We start from the raw sequence: 22,783 nt of genomic DNA, 5'->3' as shown, positions 1-22,783 counted from the left end.
TTTGTTGAGTGGGCCAACCTCATAGAGCCCTCAGAGCCTAGGGAAACGGATGTCAACACCCCTGCCGAGGCTCACCTGAGGGTGGTCCCTGGCCTGGACTCAGGGACTTATGGAAAAACTGGCTCCTCCAGTCAGTGATGGACTAATGTGGCCTTTTCTTGTGCTGGTCCACTGAGCAAGGATGGTCCTGACCTGGCAGATGGGAGAGTCCAGGCTCCAAGCCAACTTCAAAGAGGGCAGCACCATCACTCTCAGGCTCCACCCTAGGTCCTCTCCCATCTCACTCTCGCCAGCGTGGGCCTCCTTCTAGTGGCCTCAAGTTTTCCTCCTGGGGTCGGAGAGGGAGAGCCGCTCTCCCCAGTGGCTGGACCCTTCACTGCTAGGGGGGCGCTGCTCCTCATATCCCTTGCCCCACGGAGGACCCCACGCAGGTTTGATGGACAGCAGTCAGGAAAAAAAAAATCTCTACACCTGCTGCCAGAGGGCCGTGCTCCTGTGTGCGCATAGCTGCTCGCGCTGACCCTACTGTCGCGTCCACACGGGGACCCGCAAAACGCTTGGCCCGTGTTTCTTGGAGCCCCCGTGCGACCTGGCAGAGGGCGCGCCAACTCGGAGCTGACGCGGGGTGGGGGTAGGGGGGCAAAGTGACAGAGTGGCATCAGTTCCGGTCCGGACACAAGAATTCTCAGCTTCCCGCGTAGCCGCTGCAGCACGTCGGTGTAACCAAGGCGCCGCCGGACTATGAAGAGGTGGAGGACCGGAGCCCGGCGGCGCAGAACCCCTCCGAGGGCTCCAGGCCGGGCTCGGAGCTTCCTGAGGGCCCCCACCCGCCTTCTTCCTGCCGAGCGCGCCCCCGGCCGCCCACTGGCCCGGAGCCTGACCCTGTGGACTGCCCACCAATGCGCGTGGCGAAGGCCGGGAGCGCGCGCCCTAGGCTCCAGGCCTGGACACGGCAGGAGGCCCCGCCCCTAGCGCGCCCCGCCCCCCAGGCGCGCGTGCGCAGCCCCGCCCCCACGCCGCTGGCCGCCCGGTGACGTCAGGCACGCCGCTCTCGGGCGCCCCCAGCGGCCGCTCGTAGCCGGATCCGCGGTCCCTTTAACGCGCGGCCCGAGGGGGCGGCGGCGGGGCGCACGGACGCGGCGGGCCTCGCGCCCTCCCTGCCTGCGTCCCGGGCCCGGGGCGCATGGGCGGCCGTGGGCGGCGGGGCAGCAGCCGGGGTGCTCGCGGAGTCGGGACCGGGGCCAGGGCCTGGGCTGAGGCCGGCAGGCCGGGCGGGGCCGGAGCGGCCGGGCGGGGACGCGGGGGCCTGGTCGCGGCCGGGCCGGGAGCGGCGCGCGGGCGGGGCGCGGGCCGGCAGCGGGGAGGCGCCCGCGTCCGAGGCCCGGGCCGGGCCTGAGCGCCGCGCCATGGCGGAGACCAAGATCATCTATCACATGGATGAGGAGGAGACGCCGTACCTGGTCAAGCTGCCGGTGGCGCCCGAGCGCGTCACGCTGGCCGACTTCAAGAACGTGCTCAGCAACCGGCCCGTGCACGCCTACAAATTCTTCTTCAAGTCTATGGACCAGGACTTCGGGTCAGTGGGACGTAGGGCCTGTGCGCGGGTGCGCGCGGTAGGCACCTGTCCGGCCAGCCAGGGCAGGGGATCCTGGGGCTGTGACCTGGGCGGTGTCTGCGCGCCCTGGTGCGTGTGTCCCACCTGTCTGTGCTCTGAGCATGGGACGCCTGGGCCCCTGACTGCCTGCCCCAGGGTCTGAGAGCACTGGACGGTGGGCGGACAGCAGTCCTGGCTTCTCCATTCACCCTGGGCCCTGTTCTGAGTGTGTGTTACTTGTGGTGGAGGTCTGTAGTCGAAGTGGACCTCCGAAATCCCATCTTGGCACCTGTCAGACTCAGGGTCTGCTGACCCCCTTATGTGGAGGGCAGGTGGGATTCATGAGGCTTGGGGTCAGAGGAGTTTCCAAGCGTTGGGGGGAAGGGGTTAGGGAGGGGACAGGGTGCCAGCCACCCAGTGGGTCTCCTAGTTAGCACGGGGGAAATGAGGTGATCCGGGACAAGGGCACAGATCTGTCTGCAGGGGTCTGCAGAAGTTTCTGGAGGCTTAAAACAGCATTCTTCTGGCCGCCTTCTCCAGGGTCCTCAGGACAGGGCAGGGGCCAAGGGTCACTGGGCAACATGGGGCTTTATTCCACCCACCCCAGCCTTGGGGTTGCTGGCCACAGGGCCTGTGTCCCTGCTGAACTACATGCCACTTGGGTTCCTGAGAGCAGTGCAGGCCAGCTGCTGACTCGGGCAGCCTCTGGGTCATAGTTCCCACGTCTGCCCTTAGGGGTGGCTGTCCCGGCTGAGGGGACTTCCTGCTTGTGCCGGGCCAGGCCTCTGGAATGGTGAGTGGTGAACTGGAGGCTGCCTGGACGCTCGAGCCCTGACCCAGCACAACCACGGGTAACCTGAGTCCCCCGCTCGGCAGTGCTGGGGGGGCACCCAGAGGCCGCCTGGGTCGAGCAGGTGTGCCTGGGCGCCCTTAGGCAGCCCGTGTCCTTGTCTGTGGCTGCGTCTTAGGACTTTGACATTGAGGCCATTTCCTGGATTCTGTGGTTTGCGCTGGCCCTGGGCAGTCCCAGGTCAGGTTAAGCTGAGGCCACTTTGTGGCTCCCAGGGAGGCCTGAGGGACATGGGGGCAACTAGACTGTCTCATACCCTAAATACCAGGGAGAGGCAGAGAACAAGGAATGGGTCCTTGGCAGCCCCCAGCCCTGCTGGGCTCAGGTTAGGAGCTGCCCCCAGGCCAGGCTTCACAGGGTAGGGCATAGACTGGGGAGCCTGGTCCTGGCCACTGGCTGCCCCCTACCCGCCTCAGCTGGTTGATCGCCTACAGTCTCACTTCTCTGAGCCTGCTCTGCTTTGGCTGTGAGCATCAGGTATATGAAAGGGTGCTTTTGTTTTTTAACTTAGTTTATCATTTTAACAAAAATTACTGAAATCACACATGCTCTTTCACACACTGAAGGGAGTGTGTGACAAACTGTGTGCCCAACCCCCCAGGTTGCTGCCCTGGGACCATGATCTGGGGTGCAGCCTGAGGGACCGACCCTCCTACTGTGTCTAATAGCCACTGAGCTGCAGAGACCCCTGCCCCACGCCAGGTGCACTCTCAGCAGAGGCTGTGCCTGCTAGAGGATTTTCAAGACCCATGGGTGCCCTGGCCCAGGAGGTCATGGTGGGCAGGCAAGATATGGGTCTTGAAGCAAGAGTAGGTGTTCTTCAGGTTGTCTAAGCATGACTGGGATGTGAGGGAGGGAACAAGACCGGGCTGGTAGGCTGGGCTGGGACAGAGGGAGGGATTGGGGTGACTCTGGAAGGTGCAGTGGGCATGGGCAGACAGAGCAGGGGTGGCTCATCTTATCCTCCACTCCCACCCCCAGACCTGTGGTTGGTGGCCTGTTGGCCTCAGGGACCCTTGGAGGGGATCTGCTTCCTTCCTTCCCTCTCCTGAGATCTACCTACAGAGTTCCAGGTTCTGTTTATTCTGTAGAATCATTTACTCAGTGGAATAAATTTCCTCTGGGAGTGTCTGATTAGTCACCCACACTTTAGTATAAATGAGAGCTAGAGTCTCACCTTGGCTACCTAATGGATATAGCTGGAGATTGGAGAAAGAGGGGTCAGGCCCTGGCTGGGCTGGGGAAGTGGCCCCCTTATGAGAGGGGTGGCCTCAGATTGGGGACTGTGAGGTCCCTGACCCTGCTGAGGCCTCTGTTCCTAAAGTCTCAGTTCTTGGCCTCTCTGGCCAGGAAGGGAAACCTTGCTAAGTCTAAGGTGTGGCCATAGCCACTTGCTCTGGCCAGGCCCCACTCTCCATGAGCATCTTTGGCAAGTGGGTAGAGCATCTTTGGCAAGTGGGTAGAGAGTCCTGCACCTCCCTCCCACTCTTCCCATCCAGGTCATAGCTGTGTGTCCCAGTGAAGCTGGGGAGACTCTCAGAGCCTGTGCTGGTCTGACCCAGAGGTGCTAAGCATTGGGCTTGGTGTGCAGCCATGCTCACAGGCTTCCACTGCCTTGTGGACTCCAGGCCTCCCTGGACTTGGCAGTGGCCCTGGGCCCTGCATCTCTGGGCCAGAGCTCTGGTCTGCAGGGCCATCTGTCTGTGGGCCCTGGGGGCTGTGGTGGGGGCTGTGCTTGGCCTGGTCTAGGCTGCCTGAGCTCCCACTCTGCCCTCTGCAGCTCTGCCCTCTGCAGCCAGTGCCCCTGGTGTTGAGAGGTTCTAGATGCCTCACCCCCTGGAGCTTGCAGTCAGGCGTGGAGGGTCTAGGGTCTAGACCATTCACCCTGGAGCCTTCAGAGCCCAAGCCTGGTCAGGAGGCAGTAGGGGGACAGATGAAGGCTCTGTGGGAACTGAGGATCCTGACTCCTGGGGCACCCCTGTGTCTCTGAGGACACAGGCGGGGCATCCCACTGGGTCTCTGGAAGCCCAAGGGTCCCTGGGCTCCTGGCTCGGAGCAGGGAGCCTGCTCTGTATGGGCCCTGCTCTGAGCAGATTCCTGGCTGGGGCGCGTCTGCGGGGGTGGCGGGTGGGGCTGGACAGCCCAAGTTCTAGGTTATCATGGATCTCACCAGGAATCCCAGAGCTGGGGGCAACATGCCAATGGAGGTTCCCCTGGGTGGCCACCCTGAGGGTTCGTGTCTTTGCTGACCACAGCTCCTGAGGTCTACTCTCAGGTTCAGGGAAGGCGCTCTGGTTGTTTGGGGGGCATTTCCCCAGGGTTGGTTGAGGCCTCCCCAAACCCCACCCCCAACCTCGTCCCTGTTCCTGGCCATCACTAGGGATGGGCAGCACCGTGCCCCTGGTGCTGGGCGTGCCCCTGGGGAAGGCAAGGCCCTCCCTCTCCCTCCCTGCTATCCTGACTAGCTGCTCCTCGATGCCCTGACCCCCAGGGGGAAGGCTGGGTGCCCTTTAGTTCTGACCAGAAGGTGTATATCTCTCAGGCTGGAGAGGACTGGGGAAGCAGGGCCTCTGGGCTCTGGTCAAGGGCATTCATGTGTGAGTGGGCTGCATGGGGGCCTCAGGCAGCTCTGGGTGACCGATTGTCTGGAGGCACTGGCCGTGCAGGCAGTGGGGGTTCAGGGTGCCGCCTGAGGTGTCCACCTCTGGGAAGCCCCATGGACCTTGTGCTGTGAGTCAAAAGGGCGGGAACATGAGTGCAGGGAGGGAGGGGAGGCTGCGGGCCAGGCCACCTGGGCTGTGAAGTGAGAACCAGGTCCCCCTGGGTCTCTTGCTGCAGTCACTCAGAGGTGGTGCTTGGGGCCTGTTGGGTCCCCTGGAGGGCTTGCTGCAACCCCCTGTCTCCTGGCTGCAGCCAGCAGAACCCCAAGTGTCCCCAGGCCACCACAGGTCTTCATGTGGTGACACCTTCTGTCATCTTGGGCTGGGTCTCGGCCTCCTCAGAGCTCAGCTCTGCCGGACTGTGGTGCATGATGGAGGCTGCAGACACTTTGTCTGTTCCTCACTGGGGAGAGGGGCTCCTGAGAAATGACTCTTGTCCATTGTTTTGTCCACCTCATCTGTGCCTGTGTGGCTGGCCTGGGAGGCATCTGATGGAGTCACCATAGGACCCTGGCGGAGTGCCCCCTCCAGGCTGCCCTGTCTCCTCTGTGCACTCTGCCTTGAGGTCTTGGGCCTCTCCTGGTGGGTGGGGTGGACTGGAGCCTTGCTCTCTGGGGCCTCCTGCCCCCTGCTGCTGCCTCGGACATGCCGAGTTGAGGTGTCTGGGCCCAGAGGCCACGAGGCTACTTCCTGCTTGGTCTGTAGCTCCTATTTCTACACTGGGCCTTCATCCCAGGTGTGGAAATCTGCAGTGTTGGGCAGGGCTGCGCTCCAGGGGCCTGCTGCCGGCCCCGCCCTGCCTACTCTGCTCCCTGGGCCTCCGGGAGGCCACAGTGTGGGATGTGTCTGGGCCACAGCACTGTCTGCCCTGCCCCATGGCCCTTCTCTGCTACCCTTCTCACCCCTTTGAACCGGACTCCTGGACCTCCCCAACCTGTTTCTGACCCCAGGGTCATTGGCTTCCTTCCCAGTTAGAGTTGCCCTGGGCCTTGGCCACCTGCCTCTCCTGTCCCCACCGGCCCACCTGCTGGGGGCAGCATGAAGGGACAGGCCAGGCTAGCCGTTGGGCAGTGGGTAGAGCTGGTGACCTTCAGGGCCTGAGGCTTCTCCATGGGCCCTGCTGGCCCTGCACTTGTCCGCCCTTCGAGTTGGGCCAGTGTTGTTAGTGGGGATCTGTTTCTGTCTCCTTGGCTGGGCCAACAGGTCAGGAGGGTGGTGGCCCGTTCCTGGAGTGTGAGCTTGCAGGTCTGTGTGCCGTGCATCTCCTGGGGGCTCTGCCCACACCCTACTTGTGCTGAAGCCTGCTGTGAACTGAGCCCTGCCGTCACAATACGAAGTCTGGGGGAGTCACACAGAGCAAGGAGGATACTTGTATTTGTATCTGGGCCCCACGGGCCCTGGGTGGAGTCCTTGGAAGGATGGTGATGGTCCCCAGAAGCGGAGGTGCTGGGTGAGGGCATCCGCACAGACTGGCATATGGGTGTGTGGCCGGATGCCCCGTGTGGCCAGATGCCCCATGTGACCCACACCCCGGACAAGCTGGGGGCCTTAGTCCAGAGCCCAGTGATGGGAGCAGGCCCCAGTGTGGCTGCCTCACAGCTGCGTCTGCCTGCAGGGTTGTAAAGGAGGAGATCTCTGACGATAATGCCAAGCTGCCCTGCTTCAACGGCCGTGTGGTCTCCTGGGTGAGTCCATGGGATGCTGGCAGAGGGCCCTGGGCTGGTGGGAGTGGAAGAAGGTGACTGCCCATGCCGGTGCCCTGCTGGGGTCACCTGGACGCTGGTTCCTGAGCCCTGCTCTTGTCTACAGCTGGTTCTGGCTGAGGGTGCTCACTCGGATGCAGGGTCTCAGGGCACTGATGGACACACAGACCTGCCCCCGCCTCTTGAGCGGACAGGCGGCATCGGGGACTCCCGGCCTCCCTCCTTCCAGTAAGGATTCTGGGGGGCTGTGCTGAGCCCAGTGGAGCTGAGGGGCTTGCGTCCTGCCAGCCTGTTGGAAGTGGGGAGGGGCAGCTGAGCAGGGACCCACGGTCAGTAGGTGCTGGTCAGCAGAGGAGGGGCAAGTGGAGAGGCCCAGAGTGGGCCGGCGGGTAGATGGGGGCTCTGCTGGAGTTGAGGTCCCACTGGATGTTGGAAGGAGAGGAGCTGAGAGGGTGTTTGAGGCATGAGTGGCCTGGCCGCCCCAGCCCAGCCCTCCTTGGCACAGCCCGAATGTGGCCGGCAGCCGCGATGGGATGGATAACGAGACTGGCACGGAGTCACTGGTCAGCCACCGGCGGGAGCGAGCCCGACGCCGGAACCGTGAAGAGGGTAATGAGGCCATGCCCTTGACCTCCCTGGGACCCCCGTGGGCACCCCAAGCCCCTGCTGGCCCCTCTTCCCCTGGGGGTCCCTTGGCAGAGGTTCCAGACCCAAATACTCTGGACCCTAGTGACCCCTCAGCAGCCCTGCAGTCACCCTGCCAGCTCCCAGGTGAAAGCGTGCATGAGGTTGCAGGGGCTTCCCATGACTTCCAGGGGATCCCATGGCCAGGCCCCGTCCCTGCTGTCCCCACAGCAGCCCGGACCAACGGGCACCCAAGGGGGGACCGGCGGCGGGACCTGGGGCTGCCCCCTGACAGTGCGTCCACCGTGCTGAGCAGTGAACTTGAGTCCAGCAGCTTCATCGACTCGGATGAAGATGACAACACAAGCCGGTGGGTGAGGGTGGGGGTGTAAGTTGGGGCAGGGTGTGTGCCCTGGACCACACATGTATGTATGCATGTGCGTGTGCACATGGGCAGGACACCCTGCTGGCTGCTCACTGTCTGCAGGGTGGGGATGGTTTCCCCAGGTTCAGCCTTGTCCCTGCCCCTTTGAGTTCAACTGTATGGGGGTGGCCAGACCCTGACTCTGGGCCCCCCCAGGCTGAGTAGCTCCACGGAGCAGAGCACCTCCTCCAGGCTCATCCGGAAACACAAGCGCCGGCGGCGGAAACAGCGCCTGCGGCAGACAGACCGGGTAGGTGCAGACTGGGCAGGTGTGGGCTGGCAGGTGTGAACCAGTCAGGTGTGGACTGAGCAGGTGTAGGCTGGGGCGGGCAGATGGGTCCCACTCACAGCCCCTCACCTGGCGTCCCCTACAGGCCTCCTCTTTCAGCAGCATCACGGACTCCACCATGTCCCTCAACATCATCACCGTCACACTCAACATGGGTGAGGCCTCTGGGGGGTGCTGGGCAGGGCACAGTGGTGCTGGGGGCACACCTGCTCACCACCCACCCTGCCCTGCAGAGAGGCACCACTTCCTGGGCATCAGCATCGTGGGCCAGAGCAATGACCGGGGCGACGGTGGCATCTACATCGGCTCCATCATGAAGGGTGGGGCTGTTGCTGCTGATGGCCGCATCGAGCCAGGCGACATGCTGCTGCAGGTGCGGGCTGGGAGAGCTTCTGGTGGGGGGAAGAGCAGCACCCCCACCCACCATGCTGACCTCTTGCCCCCAGGTGAACGACGTCAACTTCGAGAACATGAGCAACGATGATGCTGTGCGAGTCCTGCGGGAGATCGTGTCCCAGACGGGGTGAGGCGTGTGGGGGTGACACATGTAGGGGTGGGACAGTGGATGGGAGGGGGCCGTCTGGGTCACCTTGTGACCCGCCCACCCCACAGGCCCATCAGCCTCACGGTGGCCAAGTGCTGGGACCCAACGCCCCGCAGCTACTTCACCATCCCGAGGGGTGAGTGACCTCCTGGGGCCAGTGGGGTGGGAGTGGGGCACCTAGCCCAGCCTGAAGGGCTTCTTCTCTGTCCTGTGTTCCACTTCCCCCCAACACCATCCATCTGTCCGTCTGTTGCCATGCTATGGCTGCCCAGCGGATCCAGTTCGGCCCATCGACCCAGCTGCCTGGCTGTCCCACACGGCAGCATTGACGGGAGCCCTGCCCCGCTATGGTACGAGCCCCTGCTCCAGCGCCGTCACGCGCACCAGCTCCTCCTCACTAACCAGCTCTGTGCCTGGCGCTCCGCGTAAGTGGCAGCTCACAAGGTTGGGAACCGAGGCTCTGGCCAGGCACTCACTGGGTGCGGTCGCCCCTGAGGGCCACACCAGCCTTGAGTATTCACAGTGCTGCCGGGTCCTCCTGATTAGATGTAGGGCTGCCTGGTCCCGCCCTCCTCCCTGCTCTCTGTCCCAGCAATGGGAGTGGGAGATGCCTGGAGGGGCTCAGTGAGCCCTGGGGTCTGCGTGGCGGGGGCAGGGAGAGGCAGGTGCCTGTGTGGGGCCCTCACCCTGCTTTCCTGCCACTAACATGACTAATAGCTCCAGCCCGCAGGGGAGGGGGTAGAAGATGCCTGATATTGGCCCCTGGGGCTCTGGTCTGCAGGGTCAGGGGGCCTTGCCCTAGCTGGACAGGGTGGGAGATGCAGGTCCAAACCCCTCCCGCCTAGTGCCTGTTCCCTGACCCTGCAGGGCCATTGAGCGCTGGCACTGAGCCCCACAGTTGCTTGGCCAGCAGAGCCTGGCCTCTGAAGTGGGGAAGCAGGCCAGGCCTGGGGTCTGTTCTGACCCTGTGCCGCCCGTCAGCCACTCGGGCTGAGGAGGGGGCCATGCCTTGCAGAGCTGGAGGAGGCGCCGCTGACGGTGAAGAGCGACATGGGTGCTGTTGTCCGGGTCATGCAGCTGCCGGACTCGGGCCTGGAAATCCGGGACCGCATGTGGCTCAAGATCACCATCGCCAATGCCGTCATCGGTGAGGGTCCTGTACCCGGGGCTGGGGCCAGGTCCCTGCCTGACGTGCCCGCTGCCACGCAGGCACAGATGTGGTGGACTGGCTGTGCCTGCACCTGGAGGGCTTCCGCAAGCAGTGGGTGGGTGGGTGGGGGTGGTTGGGGGTGAGGGGGCGGGACCTGGTCCCTGTCCTGACTGCTGCCTGCTGCCACCCAGGGGCAGATGTGGTGGACTGGCTGTACGCGCACCTGGAGGGCTTCCGCGAGCGGCGGGAGGCGCGCAAGTACGCCAGCAGCATGCTGAAGCGTGGCTTCCTGCGGCACACAGTCAACAAGGTCACCTTCTCAGAGCAGTGCTACTACGTCTTCGGGGACCTGTGCAGCAGTGAGTGGGGCTGCGGAGTGGAGTCCCAGAAGGGAAGGCCGCCCTCCCCACCCTCACCCGCACTCCCTCTGCCCTCCCCTCTCGCAGATCTTGCCGCCCTGAACCTCAACAGCGGCTCCAGTGGGGCCTCTGATCAGGACACGCTGGCCCCACTGCCCCACCCGGCTGCCCCCTGGCCTCTGGGTCAGGGCTACCCCTACCAGTACCCAGGGCCCCCGCCCTGCTTCCCGCCTGCATATCAGGACCCTGGCTTCGGCTACGGCAGCGGCAGTGCTGGGAGTCAGCAGAGTGAAGGTGAGGGCCCCTACCTCCAAGCCCAGCCCCATCCCCCACAGCCTGGCTCTGCCCTGCGTGCCCGCCCCCTGCCCTGCACTCCCATCTGCTCTGTGCTCGGGCCCTGGGTGGATTCTTCTGAAAGGGGTGAGTGGTCAGAGGCTGGGGAGAAGAGCTTAGAGTCTTAAGGGGTTGTGTGGGTGTGCTGGTGGTCCAGACGTGGCAAAGGCAGAGAGAGATGGTGTGAAATGGGGGCATGGGATGTGATGGCCCAGGGTGGGGGAGCAGCAGAGGGGTCCTGGGACCCTCCCTCCAGCACCTGCAGCACAGCAGGGAGCAGAGGTGACAGTTCCATAGATAGCTGCAGCCCGCTGCTGGGACGTGAAGGGAAGCTGAGCAGGGGGGTTGTGGTGTCACAGAGGAGCACCTGTTGGAACACTGTCCTGAGGCTGAGTCGGGGGTTAGTGAGGCCCATGGGCACATGCTCCTAAAAGCACCTGGGGAGAGATCTGGTAGGTGACTCAGTAGACCCAGAAGGGGATAGGGAGAGAGGACAGTGGATTAGGGGCAGCAGTCTCCAAGGGGAAGCATGTTGGGTGCTAAGGCCAGTGGGCACATGCCCCCAGTGTCTGGGGAGAGGTCTGGTGGGTGGCTTGGTGGACCCAGGAGGGGATGGGGAGAGAGAACAGTGGATCAGGGGCAGCAGTGTCCAAGGGGAAGCGTGTTGGGCGCCGGTGGACCTTGCATAGGCCCAGCTGGCGGTGTGGGTGCCCGGCCGCTGGTGTGTAACTCCTCTATCCCTTGCTTTGTGCTGAGCAAGCCTTAGACTGAAGGACTAGCGGAGCGGACCCTCGGGGCCGGTAAGCCAGGGTCCTGCTCGGCGTCCCCCTCCGCACGTCCCTAGCCAGTGGGCATCTTCAGGTTCCCGACATGTCCTGAGTGCCCAGGAGGGGCTGAGCTGAGTAGCCGGCCAGGGCTCTGGGGGCAGATGAAAGGCGGGTCTTGGGTGGGGAGCCCACGATGGCTGGCAGTGCCCCGGGCACATGGCCTCCTCTGGGCCTCCGTTTCTCAGTTGCAAAACGGCCCTCGATCCAGGCACTGGTGTGAGGAGTGGGGATCAAGCTGGCCCTGGAGCATCCCTGCCTGTCTGCCACTGCCCGCCCTGCCCCCCACCCCCCCACCCCCCACAACCGCATCTCTTCTCTGCCTGCTGCAGCTGCTCCTGCTTCCCTGGGCTGGGCCAGTCCAGCCCTCACATCTGCATGGCTGCCCACCCCAACCTGCACCCGCTCAGGACCGCTGGTGTTGCCCCTGGTGGTCCCGGCCATGGCCGTCTGTCTTGGAAGAGGCAAGGTCTAGTACTGACCATCCCATTCCTCTCCCCCGTTCTTGACCCCAGGAAGCAAAAGCAGTGGGTCCACCCGGAGTGCTGGCGGGAGCAGCCGTCGGGCCTTGGGCCGCGAGAAGGAGAGCCGGTCGGCTGGAGCTGGGGGCAGTGGCAGCGAGTCAGACCACACAGCGCCAAGCGGGGCGGGTGGCAGTGGCTGGCGGGAGCGTCCCCCTAGCCAGCTCAGCCGTGGCAGCAGCCCACGCAGCCAGGCCTCAGCCGCCGCCCCAGGGCTCCCCCCGCTGCACCCCCTGACAAAGGCCTACTCAGTGGTGGGTGGGCCACCTGGGGGGCCACCTGTCCGGGAGCTGGCCGCTGTCCCACCAGAGCTGACGGGCAGCCGCCAGTCCTTCCAAAAGGCCATGGGGAACCCCTGTGAGTTCTTCGTGGATATCATGTGACTGAGGCGAGAGTGCCTTCGGCCCAGCCCTGCTGTGGGGAGTCCCAGAGTCCTGCTCTTGCAGGAGGGCTCTGCTCCTGGAGCTTGTGTGGGCTTGCCTTAGCGGCCATTCCAGGTTAGACCTGTGCTTGCTGCCATGGAGTCTGGGCCTGGACAAAGTGGCAGCAGGCTGGAGGGGAGGGGCTGAGGGCAGCCCAGACCACCGTGATCTGGATGGTGGCTCATCCATCCCTGGCTGGAGCTGTCAGTGCAGACCCTGGGCAGGAGGGGCATCTCCCTGTGCTCAGGCAAGTCTGACCCACTCCTCTTGGCGTATGCCTCAGGGACCCCAGCTTGCCCACAGAGCTGCACATGGGGCCTCAAACTGAGCTGAGAGGTGGCCACTAGGCCTGGGCCCCACCAGGTTCACAGGCCCCACCCATCTTGCCTAGGCCAGGATTGGGGGGTTCCTCTCGGGGTTAGAATCATAGCCCCAAGGTCCCTCTGTGGCTGCCCAAGGTAGGGATCTAATTTATTTATTTATTGTCTGGCCTGTGTGCTCTGTGGGGTGGCGGCCAAGTCAGCTGTCCCCTACCCCAGCCACCAGAACAGTTTCGTGTATCCCCCCTGCAGGGACACAGGTCATGTCTGGAGGTGTGCGGGAAGACAGTGAGGGGGAGGCGGCAGGATGGGGGACCCTGAGGGGGGGAGGGCCACAGACGCGCACAGCTGCTGCAGGGGCAGGGTTTAGAGCAGAGGGCATGGCCAGCTCAGCCTTCCTCGCGATCTTGGGGTGGCATCCCACCCACCCACCCACGCACGCACACATACATGTCGCTTCCGTCCGGCGTCTCTGGCCTGCACATGTCTGCACTGTAGATACTATATCTAGTTGGGAGCATCATCCAGATAGTTAATAGAGCTGCTTCTGTGTAAATGCTATTTTAAACACTAAAAATCGTTTAATTTTATGGGACTGATGTGTGACCTGTGTCTCTTCCACACTTTAGGAGGTTGGGATGCAGGGGCTGGGTCAACTTCCCCAGGGTCCAGTTGAGAACTGACCCAGGACTGGCTTGGTGCTGTCCTCTGGGTGCCAGCTCACCAAGGCCCTGCCCACAGCTGACCTGGCAGGCAGTCTTGTGTCTGTGGTGCTGGCTCCTGGCTCTGGGGCAGGGGTGGGGTGGGGGGTAGGGGTCCCTGTGGCTGGTGCTGGCCATAGTGCTGACCCCCCAACCCTGCCTGGGCTCTGTCCTTGGTGCTGGAGGTGACTGGCCCCCATTCTGCTGGCTCACCGGCCAGGGAGAGAGAAGGAAGCTGGGTGCCCCCTCCCTTCTGAGGAGGCCTCTGCCTTGTGCTGGGGCCCAGGTCAGGTACACACCCCTGCAGAGGGGTTAAGAAAGCCCCACCCACCTCCCAATATCCCACTCTTGTGATGCTTGGAGAGGATGCTGGGTGGGGGCCTCCCACTGGGCCCAGCCAGGCAAGTGACACCCAGCTTTGCCTTCATGTGGTCCCTGGGGTCTTCCCTGAGCGCTCAGTGTAGGATTCATGGAGCCTCGAGAATCCTCTATGGGCCTCTGACTGGAACAGTGGGGCTGGGTCACCTGTGTAGGCCAGGGCTCGGCCAGGACAAGACAGAGCCTAACTCTGGGGCCCCAGGTGATGAGATCCCATTGGGCTGAGGCTGCTTATGCACTCTGGAGGTCACTCTGGGGTCAACGTGAGCAGAATCCAGGGCTGTGAGTCTCAGTGGAGTCAAAGCACAGTCTTCAGGTTGCTGCATGGAGACTTGGTTTGGGGATACCTCAACGAGGTCTGAATTCACTGGGGTGAGGTCACTGACTCAAGGATCACTTGTTTTTCCCCTGAGTCTCCTCCCCGTGCCCACTGCCGCCCTGCCCTCTGGCATCGCTGGGACCCCCTCCCAAGAAGAACTCGGGGGTGTTGAGGTCTGGCCGCCACAGCAGCAGGTAGCACTTAGGCAGGTGGAAGGTGGTCAGGATGCCCAGCACACAGAAGAGAATGGTGCCCATCTGCACAGGGGGGTGGGAGACCACATGTACATTGGCAAAGAGGGGGATGTAGGAGACCCAGGTGATGAAGTAGGCCAGCATGGCAAAGGTCAGGCCACGGGCGCTGTTGTAGTGGCCAGGCCGGCTCTGTACCAGGAAGGTGCCCAGGAAGCAGAGGAAGGCCAGCATGGCATTGGTGGCATGCACCACTCCGAACATGATCCAGGAGCTCACACGGCAGTGCACCAGTGCCTCCGTGGGCAGCGCATGCCAGTTTGTTACAACCACTGGCGGGAAGACTGCCAGGTACCAGGAGCAGAGCGCCGCCTCTGCCAGCATGGCAAGCAGCACTACCAGCCAGGCCCAGGGCCCCCGCAGGCAGCTATGGAGCCAGTCTGTCCAGCTGGGTGGCAGCTCTGAGCCCACAAAGATCTCGGCTGCCAGCAGGAATAGTGTGCTCAGGCAGCCGGTGAGGGGGAGGTGGAGCAGCAGCTGCTGGCCCATGCAGCTGGCAGAGCTGGGCCGGCCAGGGAACAGGAGGACGCTGAGGCAGACCAGGCCCAGGCAGGCCAGGCCGAAGCAGGCCCGGGGTCCCCCTGCGGCCTGAACTAGTGGGCTGTCCCGGTGCCAGGTGAAGAGTCCCAGGGCCACCAGCACCAGACCCAGAACGATGCCCAGCAGCAGGAGCAGCCCAAGCACAGCCGGCTCCCCCCACGCCAGGAACCTGGGCCTGCGGGGGAAGCACCGGGTACTACCGTCTGGGGACCACTGGTCCTGGTCACACTTGCTGCAGAGGGCATCGTCTAAGGCAAGGGAGGAGAGAGGGCATGCTGGGGACCACTGGCTTTCCTGGCCTGCCTTCTGCCCCAGACCTGACCCTATGGTACCCGCCCTCACTTGCGCCTCAGTGTGGGCTGGACCCTGAGGGCTCACCTGGGTGGCGCTGGTAGCTGCCTGCCTTGCAGTCCACGCAGTCGTAGCAGCAGGAATGGAAGCCCTTCACGCGGCGCACCTGGCCTTCCCTGCACTGCCGTGAGCACTGGGACACGGGCTCCTGGCGGGCGGCAGGGCTCAGGCTCTGCGTGGCTGGCCACACTGGCCCAAGCCCTGGGGGCCGCCCCTGCTCCCCGGGCAGGACTGGTGCTCACTTGGTTTCCTGGGGTGTGCCAGATCATGCTGGAGAACTGGAGCTCCAGGCTGCCGTTGAAGCTGCCCACAGTGCGCAGCATGGGCATCCGGTCCCTCCAGACCCACAGCTTCAGGTCATAAGCAAGGTCCACATTTCCGCTGGTGTCGAACTGCAGGGTCCGGTTGTATGCGTGGAAACTCATGTTGTACATGTTGTCCAGGAGCTGGCAGTGGGGAGATCAGGGGGTGGTGGGGGAATCGGGATGGTGGGGCTGGGCAGGGAGTCGCCACTGGCCAGACCCCCCTCCCCGTCCCCCATCTCCTCCTCAGGGGTGCCAGTGAATTGGGGAACGAGCCAAGAGGCACAGCTTCTGTGACCTCACCTGCCAGGGCCGCACGGGCTCCTGTGCAAGGCAGCCGGAGGAGTTGCAGAGCAGTGCTTTGTGAAGCGCATGGGCCACGCTGTACACAGCTGCGTAGGCGGCAAAAGTTTGGTGATACAGCAGCCCATCGGTCACGTTCTCTGGGGAGGCGCGGTCACACTGCGGGCAGCGTGGCCCCACCACATGCTCCTCCAGACCCAGCCGCCCTGCCTCTAGCGAGGCACAGTAGGCGGGCTCCGCAGCCCGGGCCAGGCGGGTCTGCACATAGGATCGGAACTCGGGCATCTCAGCACCCTGATGCAGGAAGCCGAGCACCGTGCCCACCCGGTCCATGCCTGGTAGCATCATGACCAGGCTTGAAGTCAGCCAAGCCTCGCTGGCCACCCATACCTTGGGAGAGAGCCTGTAGTGGATGCTGTAGCTGAACAGGCTGTAGGTGGCTTGGGCGGAGGAGAAGACCACCACCACCTGCACACTGCTGTGGTTTACCTGGTGCAGCAGGCTCTGCACGGAGCCTAGCCGCGTGCCACCAGCACGGGGCAGCGGCATCAAGCCCTCGTAAGCGATGCAGATGCCCTTGGCATTGGCCAGGCTGGAGAAGAGGCCCAGGCCCTGCCGGCCATACTCGTCGTCACTGCCCACGGCGGCCACCCAGTTCCAGTGCAGCCCCCGCAGCAGCTCCACCATGGCTATTGCCTGCACGCGGTCGCTGGGCACCGTGCGGAAGAAGGATGGGAATGTCTCGCGGTTGCTCAGCCGGTCGGTGGTGGCACCGTAGCTGACCTGCAGGCGAAGGCAGCTCCTGACACGGGGGCTCCTGAGGTGGGCGGGAGGATGGGATGTGGGGAGGGGGCGCACCTGGGGCATGAGGAAGAAGCTGAAGAACTTGCCAGTGACCAGGGCAACTTCGGACGAGTGGGGCCCAATGACAGCCAGCACACGGGGTTGGTACTGCGTGTAGTCACAGTAGGCGCCGATGCTGCGGCTGCCTGCCTTGGCCATGAACACCAGGCTGGGCTTCATCGCAACCACGGGTTCCGAGCATGTGTCGAAGAGGTCATAGCCCAGACGCAGCCCAGGGAGCAGGGTGGATGCGTTGTTGATCTCCTCCACAGCCATCATCACAGCTAGTGCCCAGAGCAGGCCGGGGGCCGACAACCTGGGGCCACAGGGGCTGCGGGTGGCCAACCCCTCTCTCCCTGACCAACCTCCCCCAGCCCCACCCCTGCACACAATCCCGGCCTCCCTACCTGGTGCACACGGTGGCATTGGGCTGCGTCCTGTCACCCAGCCCGGTGTCATCGGCGGAGCCCAGGGGGAAGAGCCCACCCAGAATATAGTCCCCCGGCAGGCTGAGCTGCTGGGACAGGCACAATGGGGCCCCTGGCCTGATACCCAGTGCAGCCACAAGGCCCAGGAAGGTCAGGCCTAGCATGGCAGGCGGCATCTTCCAGCAGCAGGACAGACTGCTTGCACCTGAACTTCCAGTAGCAAGTGGGCGGGCAGACTGGGGCCCCAGATATGGGGAGTCAGGCAGGGAGGGGCACAGGATTTGTTTAGCAAAGTGCTTGCCTGCTCACCTGCCTCCTTGGGGCCCTGGAGTCGCCCCCACCTCCTGGGCCTCTCAGGTGTACTCACGTTGGGCTTATCCTGATGGCACCAACAGGCCCTCTGGATGATGGTGACCTGGGCAGGCAGGCTCTAGGAAGCTACTGCCCATGACGTTGCTACCTGTGTCCAAACCCCTGGTACCCACCTGTTCTGCAGGGGTTGCCCTGGAGTCTCCAGCTGATGTGAGACAGTCATGGAGGTGCCAGTGGGGCAGCACACCATCCCCCCAGCCCAGGGAGGCACTGTCTATAGTCGGGGTGGAGCAGGGTGGACTGCAAGCCCAGGGGCAGCCTGAGGGGGGTATCGCACAGCCCTGCAACCAAAAGTACAGTGGATGGCTGGCCAGCATGGCTCTCACCCATGACTGGGTGGGGAGGGTCCCGAGGTGGGGGTCATGGCCTCAGCCTGCCTGGGAACAGTGCACCTTGAGGGTCTGTGGCCTAGAAGATTCGGAGGCCACAAGGTTTCAGAGGGCAGGTGCCTTCCTTCAGGGACAGAGCTCACAGCTGGGCCTGGGTGGGGAGGCATGCAAACAAGGGAGGAAATGCTGTAACCAAATGGGCTGCAGCAGTCATACCAGCACCAGGTGTGGCAATGGACCTGAGGCCCAGGCTGGTGGCTCCTGCTTAGCCACTGGGTGCCCGGGGACTGGTCTCCCCAAGTCTGGGTCTGGGGGCCTCACTGACACCAGGCCACAGGCACCCAAGGGAGCTGGGGGAGGCTAGAGATGCCCTTCAGGGTGCAGTGGCGTCTGGCAGACGTTCACGGAATTGGTCTAGGAACCTGGTCTTTGCCTGAAACTATGGCCTTGGGGGGGGCACACATGGACGGCACGCTCACCACACACACACACACGCACTACACACCCTTAGGGAGGGCGCACGAGGCACAGCACACACAGAACGCACACCACACACACAGTGCCTACACCAGCACCCATGTATGCACACAGGCACACGTGCAGCCCTTACTCTCTGGCCTTTGTCAGTAACCTTCTAGGCTCTGGCCCCCATGGGTATGGCCAGAGCTGGACAGGGTGCAGCAGCAGACCAGGAAGTGGCTTGTGCTGGGCGCTGCTGTTCAGCTCTGGCCATCAGGCAGCGTCTGTGAGGACCCTGCCTGACACGCGTCCTCTTTCTGTCCAGACCACGGCCCTGCACAGAGCAGCCTCTCCACTGGCTGCAGCTCGGCAGATTTTCCTCTCTCTACAGGGGAGGTAGCTGACCTCAGATCTGCACTTCCAACTCAGCCACTCAGGTGATTCTGTGACTCAGTCTTCTCACCTGTCCAACGAAGATAATTCAGACCTTGGCACTGGTTGAGGGACCAATCTTGCACAGAGATGGGAAGGACCCCAACACTGGCAAGGACATGCCTCATGCCCCTGTGGTTGACAATGCCCTGATGGCCTGGCAGCACCCTTGTCCTGGAGCGCAGTACTTCATTCTGTAAGTGCAATTTGTTTATTTTGGAAAAGCCATCACCTGTATTACAGCGCCTAGGGTCCCTGAAAGCTCATACTTACACACATTTGCTCTTGGTGGATACTGTCCCCTTGGCACCTGACATCCTGGGCTTGCAAAGAGGAAGTGGGTGGGACCAGACCCCCAATCACTGGATGATGGCCAGGCTGGGTGTGGTCACCTGTCAGCCTGTCACCAAGGTGAAGTGGCTCAGGCTCCCTCCCGTGTTATGTCATTCTAGGTCTCCTGAGCTACATGGGGACAGAGCAGTATGGGGCCAGGAAGAGGGGACACAGCATCTGGATGTGTGGACGCTGAGGAGGCAGAAGCGAGCGCTGGCCCAGGAGTCCTGGGCTTCTGGGATTCTCATCCAGGACTGTGCTGTGCAGACTTGAGGCTGCAGGAGGCCGTGTGTGCCTGCAGGGCAGTGGAAGCAGAGCAGGCCTTCCCTCGGGGCTTCAGGTCCTGCTATCACAGCCAAGGACATGTGCACCTCTAGCTAAGGAGGAGGCCAGAGGCAGGGAGAAATCCCGCAGAGCTGACCCCTGCCCAGGGGTTTTCTCCCTGTTCTGGGGTCAGCTAGCTGATATAGAAGGCTCAAGACAGCCCAGGTGGGCAAACACTACATCCAGGGCCCTGTGACTTCCCCAGCCCACAGACTTGACCCCCAAATAGGGGCAGCTTTTCCATGAACACTGATCCTTCCTGCCCCCCACCTCCAGCACTTCACCCACCCAGAAGAGGCCTAACTACATGGGTGTAACTTGGTAGAGGGTAAAAATGAGACTCCTGGGCAAGGGAGAGGTCGGGTACAGAGCAGATGGCCAGTGACTGCCTTCTCTGTTGAAGCCCGTCTGTGGCCCATGTGCACAATCTGAGTGGCTCCTGACAAGCTCAGCTCACAGGGGAGCCCAGAAAGTTCCATGGTGGGACTGACGGGTCCTGGCTGCCCTGCCCACCTCTGGATCAGGGGAAGCCCACCCCACGTGGGTCCGCCAGCCCCTATGGCAGGTCCAGTAGGGCGTGCTCGGCATACAGCTTCTGGGAGATGTTGTAGACATGCTCGATAAAGGGCAGGGCCTCATTTAGCATCTCCACAGCCTGTTCGGAGGACCCAACATTCATGGACTCCAAGAAGACCTTGCGTGTGGGCAGCGCACAGAAGGCCACAGTGACAGCCCGGCGGATGATCCAGGGGTGGTAGGTGGCCAGCGAGGCGTTGTAGGAGTCGGTGCAGAGTACGGAGGTGCGTGCATCCTCAGGGCTTGTGCGGACACCTTCCAGGAAGAGCTGCAGCCAGCGCAGCGCACGGTGTAGCCGGAGCACCGTCCGGCAGCCTGAGTCAGGGTGGCGTGAGCGCCGCTCCAGGTCCACCAGTTGGTTGCCCACTTCGTAGGCAACCATGGCCTGCAGGCTGCTGTAGTGCTCCTGTTGGGGGCCGCTTCGCAGCTGGTCCATGATCTGCAGCTTTGTCACGACATCCTTGGAGATGAATGAGAAGATGGTGCCCAGACTATTCAGGAACCTGCAGGAAGAGAGCAGGCACTCTCAGCCTGGGTGTGGGCGAGACCACTCCCACCTCCTGGGCCGCAAGTGAGTATGGCCGACCTGCACTGGGCCGACGGGATACAGGTAGGACGTGTGGCCGGGGAAGCCCCTCGCGCACCTGACCAGCCCCCTCCAGCCAGCGAGGTAGTATTCCAGTAGCACCTCCTCCTTCTCATTGAGACACTGCTTGAAACTGACCAGGACGACTTTCAGATTGAACTCTGACTCCAAGTCATCCATTTTCAACAGGAGCTGGAACACACAGGGGGTTGGGCTGTGGGTTGTCTCCCAGTAAGAAGGCTCCTCTTTGGGTCATTATTTTGGGGAGGGGGAGTAGAGGCAGTTGGAAAGAAACAGCTGGGATCCCATGGCTCCCCAGTGAAAACCCATGAGGACTCCCACCCCCAGGTCAGCCCCTCCTCCCCAGAAGCCACCTTGCTCTGCTTGGGCCACAGCAGGACCCTTTGCTTTCAGCATGGCCCCCCATAACTCAGCCTTCTCAAACCTGATACATCTCACTTGTGGAAAGCATCTGTGCTCAGGTTTTCTTGCTTGTTTACAGTCTGTGTCTCTCCAGGGTGTGTCTGTTCCTACTAACTGGAGAAGTATTTGCTGAGTCCCCACGCACAGCCAGGCAGCCACCTGGGTGCACTGTGAGTGCAACCAACAGCCCAGCCCACTGGGATGACATCCTCGTGGTGGGTGTGTGCGTGTGTGGTTTTTAACAAAGACAGGAAGTCCAACGAAGCAAGTAAAAGGATGAGAACCACGGAGAGACAGACTGTGGGCGGAAGCAGGGGGGGCGTCATGCCCTTCCATGCTTGCAGCTATATCCCAAAACCCAGAACAGAGGCTGTGGGGTCAGCGTTTGCCAGAGGACAGACACCAGATATTCCACCCCTACAGTAACTGGAGCCCGGTGAGAATGTAGGAAGAGGGCAAGGAGATGTCATGTCCCACACAGAAGGAAGGCTGGACATAGGCCTTCCCCCGCTCCCAGGGACTCCAGAAGTGCCCCAGGCCACAGAACTCCTCTAGATTCTGCTGGCATTCCCATAGTCATGCCACTCAAGTGCCCAAGGTTAGCAGGTGCTCCTGGACACCCCAGCCCCTGCCTCCCTGCGTGCCCAGGGCTGCAATGTGGTGTGGCTCTGATGGGCCCTGGAGACTAGGCTGTGTCTCATCTCATTGTCCAGGACAAGATCTTACCCCTTTGGGCACAGGGGTTCCTGGGCCCTCAGTGCTGGAAGTCTTGTGAGAGCCTGCATGGGAGGCGGCCATTTGAGCTGTGGTGAGAGCCCAGCCAAGAGAGCACACGTGGATCCCTTCCATACCATGGGCAAGTCATGCACTGACCTAAGATCTTGTCCCACAGGTTTAGGGAAAATGGGCCAGCACATCCTGCCCTACCCACCACCCAGGTTGCTGGGAGCCTCTGATGGGGCCCAGTGGGTGCTGAGGCCCTGCAGGCCCTATGCCTTTGTCACACGCCTGGCACTAGGTGGAGTGCCCGGTGGTGAGCTCACCCCGTCTTCAGGTGTGGGGGACAGCAGTGCCTGACCTCAGGAAGAAGACACTGGGAGGCTTTCAGCATAACCCTCCCCTCTCTCAGGGCCTCAGTGTCCTGTCCACCAAACAGATGGCCTCTGAGGTCCTCAGGACTACCTTCCTGGTCACCAGCCATCCTGTGGGCCTAGCCTTCCTGCCCGGAACCTGAGCCAGCAGCCAACGGGAGGTGCCAGCAGCCTTTCAGAGCTTGGAAACAACAGGAAGGGCAGTGGCGGCGCAGCGGGGTCGGGCAGGCTGCCAGCTCCGGGGAGGTGATGCAGGGAATCGCGAAGGCTCCCCCAGGGGCAGCCCATGGCCCCAAGGTCAGGGCTCGTCCTGAGACTGACGGCAAGCTGAAGGTCCCCAGGAAAAGAGGGCGGCCCTCCGGCACCCCAGGCCCAGAGGGTGGGAGCGGGGAAGTCCTGGAAATCTCGCCTGAGAAGGGGGCTCCAGGTGGCGCCAGGCTGGGACCCACTCGGGTAGGGTGGGGCCCCTGTCCTGCGCGGGTCCTGCTCCAGCTGAGTCCCTAGGGAGGGGACAGGGGCTCGGGGTCCAGGCCAGGTCCTCGGCCGCCTCCTCCCACGCCTGGGGGTCCCGCTCCGACCCCTCGGCAAGACCCAGGCCCAGCTCGGTTGAGCTAGGATTCCTCGGCGCCGCCTTGAGCCCGTCGCGCCACACTCACCTGCGCCTCCGCTGCTCACCTGTGCCGCCGCTGCAGCCGCGGGGCCGGCGGCCGGGACCTCAGCCACAGCTCCACCGCCCCGTCGCCCGGGACTGGCTGCCAGCCGCCCAATCAGAAAGCCCGTTGCGCGGGCCAGCGTTTCCGTCCGGCGCGCCGGAAACTGGCGCCG

At 63.1% G+C, this 22,783-nt stretch overlaps 3 protein-coding genes across 31 annotated transcripts; 1 reads left to right on the top strand and 2 right to left on the bottom strand.

Annotated features, from left to right (window-relative positions):
- Positions 1–1,075: 1,075 nt before the first annotated feature.
- Positions 1,076–13,212, top strand: DVL1 (dishevelled segment polarity protein 1). Of its 17 annotated transcripts, XM_086343978.1 has the most exons (16): positions 1,260–1,576; positions 6,720–6,789; positions 6,914–7,035; positions 7,313–7,416; positions 7,663–7,801; positions 8,012–8,105; positions 8,230–8,299; positions 8,378–8,517; positions 8,591–8,667; positions 8,757–8,824; positions 8,961–9,113; positions 9,704–9,835; positions 10,030–10,197; positions 10,285–10,491; positions 11,291–11,330; positions 11,870–13,212. In XM_086343978.1, the coding sequence occupies exons 1-15, from the start codon at positions 1,407–1,409 to the stop codon at positions 11,299–11,301; spliced, it is 1,725 nt and encodes a 574-aa protein (XP_086200104.1). In that variant the 5' UTR covers positions 1,260–1,406; the 3' UTR covers positions 11,302–11,330; positions 11,870–13,212. The 17 variants fall into 17 exon arrangements, 14 of the variants coding, with proteins under 14 accessions (XP_086200101.1, XP_086200104.1, XP_086200099.1 ...); XR_015143301.1 differs by lacking the exon at positions 11,291–11,330 and having other exon boundaries at positions 7,666–7,801; positions 9,670–9,835; XR_015143302.1 differs by lacking the exon at positions 11,291–11,330 and having other exon boundaries at positions 8,961–9,038; positions 9,670–9,835.
- Positions 13,174–17,201, bottom strand: TAS1R3 (taste 1 receptor member 3). Of its 3 annotated transcripts, XM_086343963.1 has the most exons (6): positions 16,621–17,201; positions 15,763–16,545; positions 15,400–15,603; positions 15,185–15,305; positions 15,007–15,054; positions 13,174–14,272 (listed from the first exon to the last, which is right to left on the bottom strand). In XM_086343963.1, the coding sequence occupies exons 1-6, from the start codon at positions 17,062–17,064 to the stop codon at positions 14,217–14,219; spliced, it is 1,656 nt and encodes a 551-aa protein (XP_086200089.1). In that variant the 5' UTR covers positions 17,065–17,201; the 3' UTR covers positions 13,174–14,216. The 3 variants fall into 3 exon arrangements, with proteins under 3 accessions (XP_086200089.1, XP_086200087.1, XP_086200086.1); XM_086343961.1 differs by having other exon boundaries at positions 13,174–15,054; XM_086343960.1 differs by having other exon boundaries at positions 13,174–15,054; positions 15,763–17,201.
- A 1,619-nt stretch (positions 17,202–18,820) lies between these two features.
- On the bottom strand, positions 18,821–22,702 carry CPTP (ceramide-1-phosphate transfer protein). Of its 11 annotated transcripts, XM_086344026.1 has the most exons (4): positions 21,594–21,645; positions 20,890–20,981; positions 20,503–20,636; positions 18,821–20,361 (listed from the first exon to the last, which is right to left on the bottom strand). In XM_086344026.1, the coding sequence occupies exons 2-4, from the start codon at positions 20,914–20,916 to the stop codon at positions 19,839–19,841; spliced, it is 684 nt and encodes a 227-aa protein (XP_086200152.1). In that variant the 5' UTR covers positions 20,917–20,981; positions 21,594–21,645; the 3' UTR covers positions 18,821–19,838. The 11 variants fall into 11 exon arrangements, with proteins under 11 accessions (XP_086200152.1, XP_086200156.1, XP_086200153.1 ...); XM_086344030.1 differs by lacking the exons at positions 20,890–20,981; positions 21,594–21,645 and adding an exon at positions 22,615–22,702 and having other exon boundaries at positions 20,445–20,636; XM_086344027.1 differs by lacking the exons at positions 20,890–20,981; positions 21,594–21,645 and adding an exon at positions 22,615–22,702.
- Positions 22,703–22,783: the final 81 nt, after the last annotated feature.

Source organism: Bos grunniens, chromosome 16 (genome assembly GCF_055505025.1).
Source record: "Bos grunniens cultivar Pamir isolate PY7600 chromosome 16, Bosgru_T2T1.0, whole genome shotgun sequence".
Classification (NCBI taxonomy): Eukaryota; Metazoa; Chordata; class Mammalia; order Artiodactyla; family Bovidae; genus Bos; species Bos grunniens.
This window is presented reverse-complemented; position numbering and strand designations above follow the sequence as displayed.

Excerpts from the sequence above, each read along its gene's own strand:
- DVL1 (XM_086343975.1), top strand. The coding sequence starts at position 1,407 with ATGGCGGAGACCAAGATCATCTATCACATGGATGAGGAGGAGACGCCG. Across the intron at positions 8,668-8,756 it reads GAGATCGTGTCCCAGACGGG|GCCCATCAGCCTCACGGTGG; the intron begins GTGAGGCGTGTG and ends CCCACCCCACAG. Across the intron at positions 10,492-11,869 it reads TGGGAGTCAGCAGAGTGAAG|GAAGCAAAAGCAGTGGGTCC; the intron begins GTGAGGGCCCCT and ends TCTTGACCCCAG.
- TAS1R3 (XM_086343960.1), bottom strand. The coding sequence starts at position 17,064 with ATGACACCGGGCTGGGTGACAGGACGCAGCCCAATGCCACCGTGTGCA. Across the intron at positions 15,306-15,399 it reads GGCACACCCCAGGAAACCAA|GAGCCCGTGTCCCAGTGCTC; the intron begins GTGAGCACCAGT and ends GCCGCCCGCCAG. Across the intron at positions 15,055-15,184 it reads CAGCTACCAGCGCCACCCAG|ACGATGCCCTCTGCAGCAAG; the intron begins GTGAGCCCTCAG and ends CCCTTGCCTTAG.
- CPTP (XM_086344026.1), bottom strand. The coding sequence starts at position 20,916 with ATGCTTTCCACAAGTGAGATGTATCAG. Across the intron at positions 20,637-20,889 it reads CCACAAGTGAGATGTATCAG|CTCCTGTTGAAAATGGATGA; the intron begins GTTTGAGAAGGC and ends TGTGTGTTCCAG. Across the intron at positions 20,362-20,502 it reads GGCTGGAGGGGGCTGGTCAG|GTTCCTGAATAGTCTGGGCA; the intron begins GTGCGCGAGGGG and ends CTCTTCCTGCAG.